The 13,200-nt window shown below is 34.7% G+C and overlaps 1 protein-coding gene and 1 pseudogene across 2 annotated transcripts; both read left to right on the plus strand.

Moving 5' to 3' along the window:
• Window positions 1-717: 717 nt before the first annotated feature.
• Window positions 718-2,622, plus strand: LOC114268344 (pentatricopeptide repeat-containing protein At5g08305-like; annotated as a pseudogene). The gene is made up of 2 exons (XR_014358151.1): window positions 718-998; window positions 1,116-2,622. The product of XR_014358151.1 is annotated as a pentatricopeptide repeat-containing protein At5g08305-like (transcript).
• An 8,780-nt stretch (window positions 2,623-11,402) lies between these two features.
• On the plus strand, window positions 11,403-11,968 carry LOC145814980 (uncharacterized). Its single transcript, XM_082911950.1, has 2 exons — window positions 11,403-11,459; window positions 11,558-11,968. Exons 1-2 carry the CDS (start codon window positions 11,403-11,405, stop codon window positions 11,966-11,968), a joined length of 468 nt encoding a protein of 155 aa, XP_082768076.1.
• Window positions 11,969-13,200: the final 1,232 nt, after the last annotated feature.

Raw genomic sequence — 13,200 nt, forward strand, 5'->3', positions numbered from 1 at the left:
GAATCACAATAGTCCGAACTGTAGGGCTAATCGTATCTAAAAGGAGCACGAAAAGCAAACCAAGAATGCCAAACCAAATATGGGGAAATCATAAGCTGTGTTGCAATCTTGATGATCGCACAAAGATTGTGTCATCACCATTGCTGACTTTTTGTGGTTGAGAGAGAGAGAGAGAGAGAGAGAGAGAGAGTATGCATATATGTACGTATGTGTGTGTGTTCGTACGTGACATCGTAGTAGGTGGAGATAGGAATGAAGGTCGTGGTGGTAGGTGGAGATGAACTAAGAAGGGTCACTGAAACCTGAAAGGTGATAGAGAATGATGTAAAAGTGGCATGGGTAATGGCACTACTGGTGGTTGGTGAATGTGGGTGAGAATTATGGTGACTAGAGGTAGTGCTGGTAATGACAACATAAGTTGTCGGCCAAAGTTGATGTGAAATGGGTTACGATTAGGGTTAGATTTAAGATTTGAAAAATTAGGGCGAATAAATTTGTAATTTGCTATTTGGATAAAATTATAATTAAAGAAATGGTGTCCTAGGAAGAAAATAGGCATTTAGCAACAGTAAGGAGGTTTGTGTAATTCACCCAATAAATTTTGTTCATGTACCATTTGTTTAATTTTAAACTAATTTAAAAAATAAATAAAAACGTACTGTAGAAAGGCTAAATAGCCTCCAAACAGACCCTTCCTTACATTTTTCCCTCCAAATAAAGAACCTTTTTTTGTGTGTGACAGACTCCCTCTCTCTACCGAAGCAAAATCCCTTATTTTTCTTTGAAACTGCCACACAAACTCAGCTTCTTCTCGTAAATGTTGAATGCTTCACTGTTAAGCAAAAATGTCAATCTGAGTCAGACTCTAATCGCATTGCTTGACAAATGCAAGTCAATCCCTCACCTCAAGCAAATTCATGCTCTGGTGATCGCCTTTGGCCTCACCCAAGACGACCCATTTGCTTCAAGAATTCTGTCTTTCGCTGCGTCCTTCGATTCTTGCCTACTCTCATTGGATTTTTCGACATCTCCACAATCCAACAATCTTGGGTGATCGCCTTTGGCCTCACCCAAGACGACCCATTTGCTTCAAGAATTCTGTCTTTCGCTGCGTCCTTCGATTCTTGCCTACTCTCATTGGATTTTTCGACATCTCCACAATTCAACAATCTTCAACTGGAATACAATCATAAGGGGTTACTCAAAAACCAAAAACCTAATCAAATCGATATCAATTTTCGTCGAAATGTTGCGAATTGGGATCTCACCGGACTATCTCACATACCCATTTCTTGCTAAGGCATCTGCGCGACTGTCGGATCTTAATCTTGGAGTGGCTATCCATGGCCGCATTGCGAAAACTGGTTTGGAATCTGATAGGTTTGTTCAGAATTCTTTGATTCATATGTATGCTTCGGGTGGGAATATAGTGTGTGCACGCCAAGTGTTTGATGAAATGCCCAATAAGAATTTGGTTTCTTGGAATGCAATGTTGGATGGGTATGCAAAGTGTGGGGATATAAGTTTGGCCTGGGAAGTGTTTGAATTAATGCCGGAGAGAGATGTGGTTTCATGGAGCTCTTTGATTGACGGGTATGTCAAGGACGGGCAATATGGTGAGGCATTGGCAATTTTCGAAAGAATGCGAGTCGTCGGGCCCAAGGCCAACGAGGTGACCATGGTGAGTTTTTTTGTGTGCTTGTGCACATTTAGGTGCTCTTGAGCATGGGAGGACGATGCATCGTTACATGATCAACAATGCCTTGTCATTAACTCTTGTGTTGCGTACCTCACTTGTGGACATGTACACCAAATCCTGAGCAATAGAGGAGGCTCTAGTTGTTTTTCGTGGGGTTTCCATGGATCAAACTGATGTGTTAATTTGGAATGCAATGATTGGAGGACTTGCCACACACGGGTTTGTGTTTGAATCACTTGATATGTTTACAGAAATGCAGATTGCGGGGATCACTCCTGACGAAATCACGTACTTGTGCTTGTTGAGTGCTTGTGCTCATGGAGGGTTAGTGAAGGAAGCTTGGTTTTTCTTCGAGTCTCTTAATAAGCATGGCATGACACCTAAAAGCGAGCATTACGCTTGTATGGTGGATGTTCTAGCTCGTGCAGGTCAATTAACCGAGGCATACCAATTCTTGAGTCAAATACCAATGAAACCAACAGCTTCAATGTTAGGTGCATTGTTTAACGGGTGTATGAGCCATAGAAAATTAGACCTTGCGGATATAGTGGGGAGGAAGCTTATTGAGTTGGAGCCGCAACACGATGGTAGATATATCGGTTTATCAAATGCTTATGCAGTGATCATGCGTTGGGACAAAGCAAGAATGATGAGAGAAGACATGGAAAGGAGAGGGGTGAAGAAGTCCCCTGGTTTTAGCTTTGTTGAGGTATGTGGAATTCTTCACAGATTCATAGCGCATGATAAAACTCATCAAGAATCAGAACAAATCTATATGATGTTAACCATTGTTGTAGAACAAATGAAATTTGATGCTGATTTTGAAACTGTAGAACAAGAGTTATATGGTAATGGAGTTTTGTGACTCACATTCATCCACTATAGTGCTGTGATTATGCTCGAAATTTACATTACTTGTGTCCTAGGAGGTTTTCTTTATGCAGTAAGAAATTTTGATCTTAGATGAGTTTTAAGGAATTAGATGGGAGTGTTTTAATACATATTTTACAATTTGATTTTTCTAAATATATTTTTTAAGAGAAATCGATATGATACATGTATGACATGACACATGATACGATACATATTATATATGAATACTTAAATTCTTTAGCAATTTTGAAAAAAGTAATCGTACTTATCTATGGTAAATCTGTATTGTTAAAAATTTTCATTAGCATATTAGAAAGGATATTTTTTTAAATGAAAATAATATTTTTTTTTTTCTTTTCTCTATTTTTTAACAAATATCTACTTATTTTGTCTTAAGTATCTTGCAGTTGATTAATGGCTACGTACACAGATTAATGTTTTGAGTTTTCTATGAACAAGTTCTTGATCATATATCCTATGTTACATGGACTCGGGTACGGGTGTCGGGTGCGGGTATGTATCTAGAGGTCGAATTCATCAAATCATAAATTTAAGGATACGCGGACTCGGCAAAAAAATGTCATATTTTTATATTTTTAATCTAATATGTGAGATAAAATGGTATTATATTTAACTTATAGTGTCAAAATGACATTTATAGCAATTATATAACAATATATACATATAATAATAGTGTTATATACACTTATATAAGAAGTATCCGTTGAAAAGTATCCGACACATATCTCATACCTTTGTCCGAGTGTCGGGTGTCCGACACGGGTATTTGATTTAATTTGAAGAGTCCATGTAACATAGCATATATCAGAAGTGGGATATTAGTTGTTTCTTTTATTCTATTTCTATTTTTAGGAGATGTATTGTGGTTAATAATTTGTTTGGAGATTATAAATTGATTAGTAAATCATTAGTATGTTAAGGTATTGTAGTTATTAATTTCTTTTATTCTAGTTTGTATTTCTTTTATTATTTTTCCACTTTTTTTTGCTAAAAGATATTCAGATTTGTTATTATTTATCATAGCAGTTAGGTTTTTGTCTGCAAACAAGTCGAGTAGTAGGTTATTCAAATACGAGTTAAGCTTAATCAAAAAAAATAATTTAAGTAGATATATGCTGGAAGAGTGAAATAATAAATTGTTCTAATTTGACTTAAAATTTAATGACTTTTAAAATACGTTTGTATAACAAGTTAATTTCAAACAAAATTTTAAAAAGTCGAGTTTGAATAGTTTGACTCATTTTGCTATGCCACTTTAGTTTTTAGTTCTGATTTTGTGATGTTGGATGATTTATCTGTTTCATTGTAGCTATATGTAATACATTAGCATCTTATCATATTTTTTATTTTAAGCATTATTAAGCCCATTTGGTATCACATATAAATTAGCTTTTATCATTATAACTTGTGAGATCATTAGTTTAAAAGAATTAAAATAAATTATAAATAAGTTTGTTGCAACTTTTTATAATCTGTAAAAGAAATTGAACCGGTAATAAATTATTGCATAACTTTTTTGTTACATAAATATCTAGAATGCCTTCAAAAATTATAATTAAAACAAAATTGAAGTCACAATTTTTTTCTACTATTTAACAGTTTCAAATAAGTTAAATATATATATAAATTATTACATAAGAAAATCTCACTCTCTTTTTTTTTTTTTTTTGGTCACAAATAAGTTTAAAAAATTAAACAACTTAGGCCTCGTTTGAGAACAAGTTATTTTAGTAATTTTTTTACTTTTTACAAAAAAATGTGTAGAAAAGTAGAGAGTAATGTGAGAACTTATCTACCAAGTTACACCAAAAGCTTGATTGTGTATCCTTTGGGTAATAGAACAAAAGGAGATCAGCTTATTTGAGTAGGAATTGGCAATAGACATCACTTATTGATTTCAAAACTTATATGAATCCTTGATATGCTACAGTAATTATACTAGAAGTTGTGGAACATGGAATTAATATGGGAAATCAATATAAATGAATTAAGAGATAATTAGTGGAAAGGTTCATTTAATGATATATATATATATATATATATATACACGTATATCATTATATTTATTATACACATATATACTTTTTGTAGAGATTTGCAAGACAATCATAGAGATTTTTTTTCCTTTTACCATAGCATTTATTGATTTAATTTTTATTTTTTTACAAGCTAGAAGATGAAAAGATGATTTGAGCACAAAGTTCACCCTCTTTTTTCTGTCATTTAACTGGGGTTCTATGAAAACCAAGTGCTAATATGAGCATCTGTGAATTTCTTTTTATAGGTAATTTTGTATTTTCAGTGTAAAAAAATTGTGTGAAAAGCAGGAATGGCAACGGGCCGGGGCGAGGCTGGGAATTACACTCTCCGTCTCCGATCCCCAAAGGCAAAAAAATTTCCGTCCCCACCCCCGATCCCCAGCGGGGACGCCATCACCCCCCGCCCCCGCCCCCTAACAAGGATCAAGTTTCCCCGACCCCGAAAATCCCCGACTTGTTTGTTTGTTTGTTTGTTTTTTTTTAATAATTTTGTTCAACACAAAAACAACAACAAAAAAATTAATCTATTGTTTTCAGTATATTTCATCATCAACTTAAAATATATATATATATATATATATATGAAATTGTTCATTACACACACACACATATATGTATCTATCATCATCAACAATAACTTGGAAAAAAAAAAAAAAAAAGAGAGAGAGATTTGAAATTGTTCATTACACACACACATATATGTATCTATCATCATCATCAACAATCAACATCACACATATAGATCTAAGTTATCCTTACAAATCAACTGGCGCACCGGTCGGCTCAAGTCGTATGCCGTCGTCTGGGTCAAATCGAAATCCAAATCATCCACTGGAGCTGCAGCAGAGGCCGGACAAAGGCGGTGCTGCGATGGAGAAGGCAATGAGTGATGTCGAAATCTGCGACGGGGGACAAGCAGTGTGCTGCAACTACTTTTTCAGCGAATGTGAGAGTGAGGTGGCGGCATTGGGGAGTCGAAGAGGAAGCCATGGTGGCAGAGGCGGTGGTGGTGGAGGATCGGCGGATCTGTTCGATCTGTTCTAGATGGTGACGATAATGATGATGATAAGAAGTGAGAGAACGAGAGAGAGAAATCTGAGTGAGGGAAAGAGAGATGAGAGACGTGGTCTAAGGCAGAGATAAGGGATATGAGAGTTTGGTTTATATGTATATAGGGATAAAATAGTAATTTCACTTCAGGGACAAACGGGGACGGGGCTAGGGACGGGCCGGATATGGGTTGGAACACTTATCCCCATCCCCAGCCGGAAACTGATCGGGGATTAATTTTTGAATACCATCCCCTCTCCGTTGGAAATATTTTTCAGGAAAAAATCGCTCCAATCGAGGTCGAGGGGTCAGGTCCCCGTCGGGCCGAGTTCAAACTATCATCCCTAGTGAAAAGTCATAATATTTTATTGAATAGTTTTTTATTTTTAAAAGAAAAAAAATTGTGATTTGAGTCTTATTTATAGGTGTCCTTGCAACGAAATATATATATATATATATATATATATATATATGTTTGTGTGTGTTAAAAATTAAAGAAAACAAGACATTTTTTACTAAATTTAATAAATTTTTTAATATAATTTTAATACACCTTTTCAGTTAACCTTAGTATTAAAAAATGTCCTCACAACATTATTTAGCATTTGAGCAGTGGATTTTTTTTATTTTTTATTTTTTCTGTATACCATAGGGTTTATTTGAATCTAAGCTAAACATAAGTACAATGATAACTTGTAGATTAGCTGTTTTATACTATCAAGTGTGTTTGGTTTTAGTTTTTTGAAAATTGAGTTTTTTGTTTTTCAATTTTTTTTTTTGTTTTTAGTGAAATTTTTTAAAATTTTAAGCAATTTTTTATTTTTATTTTTTTAGATACACCTTACTTAGATGTATCTAAATAATAAAATATTTGTAAAAAAATATTTTAAAAAATAATAAATACACAAAAATAAGAAAAATGTATTTAAATTTTTTTTTATTTTGATATTTAATGAATTTTTTGAAGATTTTTTTTGCCAATATTATATTTTTTAAATATATTTATGTTAGGTATGTCTAAAAAAAATTTTAAAAAAAAATTTGCTTAAAATGTTAAAAAAATTAATTGAAAACAAAAAAAATAAAGAAAATTAAAAAAAAAATAGAATTTTCTAAGTGCATGTGCATGAAATAGAGAAATAAGACAATGTCTTAAAGCGAACAAAGTCCCTATATTTTGGAAAAGAAAACTGAACATTCAAACCATAATAAATGAAAAGGAAAAGAAATGAGTGTGTTTGGTTTCAATTTTTTCAATTTAATTTTCTGAAAATTGAATATTTTATTTTTCGTGCTTTTTTTTAAGAGAATGTTTTTAAATTTTAAGCAATTTTTTTTAAAAGTTTTTAGATTCACCTTATTTAAATGCATCTAAATAATAAAATATTTGTAAAAAAATATTTTAAGAAATTAATAAATATACAAAAATATAAAAACATGTATCGAATTTTTGTTTTTTTTTTTATATTTTTGGTGTTCAGTAAATTTTTTAAAGATTTTTTTCTTAAATATTACACTTTTTAAGTGTATTTATGTTATGTGTGTCTAAAAATAAAAATAAAAATTACTTAAAATATTAAAAAAATTTAGTGAAAATAAAAAAATATGAAAAACGAAAAATTAAATTTTTTGAAAAATAAATTCTAGAAATGAAAACCAAACAGAGTAAATGTTTCCTATAGTCATCTGGTGGTCTTTGTATGATATACAAAAGATATATACACAGGAGCCCACCTGATTAATGGACAATTCTTTTTTTTTTAGGCTAAACATTGATAGGCAGTTGAGGTTTCATAATCAAGTGTTTTTTTAGTAAGAAATTAATGGGTACATAAATATAGTAGAGTTGATTCTCTAGGATTTTCCTAAATGATTCCAAACGATGTGGTTTTAATTAAGGTAAAAAAACAAACAAGCAGGCTTTTCCCTTTCTCCTCCTCTGTTCACCAATTATATCTACTCGGACTTCTCCTTCGTCGGCTGTCGAGCTATGCCCAACCCTCTTCTTCACCTACTCCTCCTTTCCAATAATTCCATAAGTTAAATTTCTTTTACCTTCCCAAAAGAGACTTATAGATAACAATCGCTAACTCCGAAGGCAAAATTTCAAAAGCAACAAATTAAAAGGCATAGCCAACAAATGAACCTATTAGGCTACTATTATTTTTATATTCTAGTTAGGAGTAATTGCGGATCGGGTTGGGTCAAGTGGCATCTCATTCGTCATCTGTCTAAAATTAGGAGGATTGAAAAAAATTAATCCGCATTCGTCTACCAATTTGGCATATACGAATTGAGCGGGCCGTGGGATTGATGAATAGATTGTCACACCCTAACTTTTATTATTCGAATCCATTACCGAATCCATTATAATAGTTCCATTTAGTTGAGAACATGAACCAGAATAAATAATAACATTCTCTCACGGCAACAATGATGATATAAATAAAACATGGTACAATGCCCTTAGGCTTACATTGAATAACAATAAATACAACAAAAGGAATTTGCCATTATACAGTACATGGCACATGGCCAATAAGTAAAGGGCCCCGTGGCCAACAATTTAAAGATTTTAAGTCATACGCGATTCCTCCAGCCTTGTACCTTAAAAAGTTTATCAACCCTTGGGATAAGCACTAAGCCCAGTAAAGATCCCAAATATTCTAACCAATAACAACATATAGATAAAAATGATCATGAATGCATCAAGACATACCATATAAGTAGTGTGACATTTAATAGCCAAAATATACACATATAACTGTGTTTATCTCAAAACAATCCTCTTAACACAATTCAGTATAAAACCATTTCTTCTCTTTTACATTCCCATCATTACATCCAAAAGAAAATGTTTTAAAACCTCATCCTTTCTTTGATAAAACTTCTCATGTTAATATAAAATAATCCCACTTAAACAACCGTTTTGAAAATATAACCCCAAATGCAAATCATAATCCCCATCCTACCTCTCAATACACCATAAGCATTTACATCCCAATATATATATATATATATATATATATATATCTACAACCTTCCATGACCATAGGTCCAAGGATTTAAAAAGAACTGGTATAAAACCGTTTACACATATATACATTCAAACGAGATATCCGAAGTATACATACTACCAATCTCATCTCCACAATATGAAAACCGACAACACGTATAAATATCCAAACGAGATAACTGAAGTAATACACACTACCAATCTCCTCTCCACCGCCCTACAGCACGGATGATAGATCCAACAATACCAATAACACATAACACTTTACCGGCCTCACCCGGAAGGAGGTGCTCCTCGGGTCATACTTGACCTGGCGGAAACCGAAAGGGAACGAAGAACCTATCACAATGCGCCATGCTTTGCCGACTAAGATACGGCGGGAAATAGATCCCCTTTTCACACTTTACCATGCCCAAACCGGACGGGATAAGGAAACTTCTATCAAGGCGCCACGCTTTGCCGACACAACACGGCGGGTAATGGACCCCCAAACATCATCACAGTAAAAATATAATCATGCTAACCAACATCAATAATACACGGTTAAATACATACACCTAGTTCGATCACTACCATAACACTCAGTATCAGTTAATTGCATTAACTCATTTCTTTTAAAACATACTCCGCGAACCACCGTTTCACACAGGTTTTCCTTTATTTCAAGCATTCCCAAAACACTTCATGGGGTACTTAACATCAAGACCTTATATAGATGCGCAAATCGCTCGAGCGCAAGAAGTGATGCTCGAGCGTCCAGACACAAAAAGTGTGACCACTCGAGAACAAGAAGTATCGCTCGAGTGTAGAATACAAGACCACTGCTCGAGCACAAGAAGCATCGCTCGAGCGAACACCACACAAGCGCAAGAATGGCTGCTCGAGTGAAGAATAACAACTCCCAATATCTCTATAGACCTGCAAAAGTGCTAGAAGTTCACAATGACTGCTCAAGCGCAGAAGAAAATTCTGGGCAACAACAGCTTGAGAAACAAGTCACCAACATGTTCCCAACGCAAACAAGACACTCCAATAACCAAACCCGATAAACAATGAGCAGAAGCAAGACATGAACAACCATAAAAGGTAATGAAACCCGGATCCAAAATATCAATGGGTCAGATTCAAACTAGGGTCGCTATATGGATACGATCAGTTTAGCGGTTTGGATTTTACAAATTTTGGACATTTTTTTTTAATTATAATTCATTAATTTTACAATCTCCAACAACTAGCCATTTGAAAAAATAAGTGTTATTTGTCCATAATAAATCATGGCACCACACATGCATGTTTTTACAGTATTATTTTTCATTTTTATAAAAATATATATTTTATTATTTGTATTTTATGTTGTTACTTGTTAGCATTTTTTTTTTTTTTTGAACTTCATCTACAAGCAGATCGAGTTCATGCAGGTGTGAGACGGTTGATCCGCCATCCAAACCATATCCGCAAATTTTGAAATATTTCATCTGCATCCGTTCGTTAAAAAATACATATCCGCCCAAAATCAATTGAGTTGAATCGGATCGGATCGAGTTGAACAGGTTGGACAGATCTATGATCACTCCTAATTCTAGCTATGATGCTAATTAAGGTGAAAAACAAACAAATAAACAAACAAACAGGTCTTTCTCCTCCTCCTCCTCCTCTTCCGTCCGCCGATGATATCGGCCTAGACTCCTCCTTCGTCAGCTGGCAAGCTCAGCCAAATACCCTCATTCGCCTACTCCTCATTTCCAATAATGTTAAGATATTTAATCGTTTGTTTTCAATAATTCCTATTTGTTAGGAAGTCTGTTGTTTTTACCTATTCCTTAGGAGAATCCCAGATTATTAGGAGTTGTTAGTCGTGGGATTAGACGTTGCTTTATTTTCTAGCTTTCCTTTATTTGCATTTGTATTTAATTAGACTTCATATTAATGAATCAGTATGGCATTCCTTTTTTCTGCAACAAACTCAGTTTTAGTTTTCAACAATTGGTATCAAAGCCCCCCACTAGGGCTTGATTTGAAAAAGCAACAGCTTTCATTCTTGCTGCAGCAAGATATTCAATGGCTTCTGAAAACAGCTTTGTGCAACCTGCGATTCCATGCTTCGATGGTCACTATGACCATTGGAGTATGTTGATGGAAAATTCTCTGCGATCCAAGGAGTACTGGACTCTCGTAGAAATCGGCATCATTGAGCCCGCTAGTGAGACTGTTTTGATAAAAGCGCAGAGAAAGACATTGGAGGATCAGAGATTAAAGGATTTGAAGACAAAGAATTATTTGTTTCAAGCAATAGATCGTGCCATTCTCGAAACCATCCTAAAGGACACTACTAAAGACATCTAAGATTCGATGAATAAGAAGTACCAAGGCACTGCATGAGTGAAATGTGCACAATACCAAGCTCTTTGCAAAGAATTTGAAATTCTTCACATGATGGAAGGAGAGTCGGTTAATGATTACTTTGCAAGAACATTGTCAATTGCAAACAAGATGCGCATTCATGGAGAAAATTTGGAAGATGTTGCAGTCATTAAGAAAATCCTTCGCTCATTGACACGCAAATTTGACTATATAGTGTGTTCCATTGAATAATCGAATGACATTAATAGTCTTTTGATTGATGTGTTGCAAAGATCACTATTAGTTCATGAGCAAAGTATGACCAACCATGTTGTGGAGGAGCAAGCCTTGAATATCATTACTCATGAAGGAACTACTTCTCCAGGAAGAGGTAAAGGATGTAGGGGATTTCGAGGAAAAGGTAGAGGTAGAGGATGCCAACTTTCTTAAAATCAAGGAGCACAATTTGACAAGGCGAGTGTGGAATGCTATCACTGTCACAAGCTTGGCCACTATTAGTATGAATGCCCTGACAAAGAGAAGGAAACCAAGGTAAATTTCGCTGAGATTGAAAAGGAAATGCTTTTGATGGCTTACATCGACAAGAAGGAGAATTCATCAAGTGACACTTTGTATTTAGATTCGGGTTGCAGCAATCACATGTGTGGAAACATGTCTTTGTTCTATGATTTGGATGAAACATTCAGAGAAACTTTGAAGCTCGGGAACAACTCCTGCATTTCTGTCATGGGGAAAAGGGATATCAAATTCCATATGAAAAACAACACTGTGTATACAATTCCTAGTGTGTTTTATATCCCAGATTTGAAAAGCAATCTCATCAGTATGGGCCAACTGCAAGAGAGGGGTTATATTATCATCATCATCCAACAAAGTCGGTGTCAAATTCATTATTCAAAGAAGGCCTAATAGCAAAAGCAAAAATGACAGCCAATCGTATGTTCTTTCTGCACATTCAGTATGATGCCCAGAAGTGTCTCTCAACAAGAGTGCAAGATCCAACATGGTTGTGGCATCTTCGTTATGGTCATTTGAGTTTCAAAGGCTTGAAAACCCTACATGAGAAGAGCATGGTGGAAGGACTGCCTAAGATTAATTGTCCCACAGAAAATGTGTGAAGATTGTATCGTTGGTAAACAACATCGTGATTCTTTCCAGCAAGGAAAAGCATGGAGAGCTGAGCAAATCTTACAGTTGGTTCATTCAGACATTTGTGGACTAATCAATCCAATATTGAATGAAAACAAAAGGTACTTCATTACCTTCATTGATGATTATAGTTGAAAAACATAGGTTTATTTCTTGCAAGAGAAATCTGAAGCTTTTAGTGTTTTTAAAAGCTTTAAGGCTCGAGTTGAAAAAGAATCTGGCAAGTACATTCAGATCCTTTGTACAGATCGTGGTGGTGAATTTAACTTACATAACTTTGCAAGTTTTTGTGAATTGCATGGAATACAGAGGAAACTTACTGCTGCATACACACCGCAGCAAAACGGCGTGGCAGAAAGAAATAATCAAGAACATGGTGCGTAGCATGTTGGTGAAAAAAAAAATATTCTGAAGACTTTCTGGCCAGAAGCAGTCAATTGGAGTGTTCATGTACTCAACCGAAGCCCTACCCTTGTAAAAAACATAACAACACAAGAAACTTGGAATGAAGTCAGGCCATGAGTTGATTACTTCAGAATCTTCAAGTGTATAGTTTATGCACATGTTCCAAATGAAAACAGAACAAAGCTTGATAATAAAAGTGTGAAGTGTGCCTTTATTGGGGTTAGTAAGGAATCCAAGATGTACCGGTTATATAATCCCATTACCAAGAAAACAATCATTAGTCGAAATGTTCTGTTTGATGAAGAAAACACATGGGATTGGAGCAACACAGGAACAACAACAAATTTTAACTGATGTTGAGGAAATTGGTGAGGAAATTAAACAGCCACTGTAACCTCCTCTTGAAAGTCAGGGGTCTAAATCACAATTGTAGCTTCCTGGTCAGTCCCTTGGAGAAGTTTCACCAAGTTCCTCAACAAGTGTTTCAATTCCAAATGATGATTAGGCATCTAACTCAGAACCACAACGACAAAGGAAAAGACTATCTTGGATGATAGATTATGTGAGTGGAGATGAATTATCTAATG

This window comes from Camellia sinensis, unplaced genomic scaffold, assembly GCF_055761805.1.
Source record: "Camellia sinensis isolate YWXY unplaced genomic scaffold, ASM5576180v1 Unanchor14, whole genome shotgun sequence".
NCBI lineage: Eukaryota > Viridiplantae > Streptophyta > Magnoliopsida > Ericales > Theaceae > Camellia > Camellia sinensis.

Coding starts and splice junctions, on each gene's coding strand:
- LOC145814980 (XM_082911950.1), top strand. CDS start 11,403: ATGAAGGAACTACTTCTCCAGGAAGAGGTAAAGGATGTAGGGGATTTC. Junction 11,460..11,557: donor TAGGGGATTTCGAGGAAAAG/GTAGAGGTAGAG, acceptor GGCCACTATTAG/TATGAATGCCCTGACAAAGA.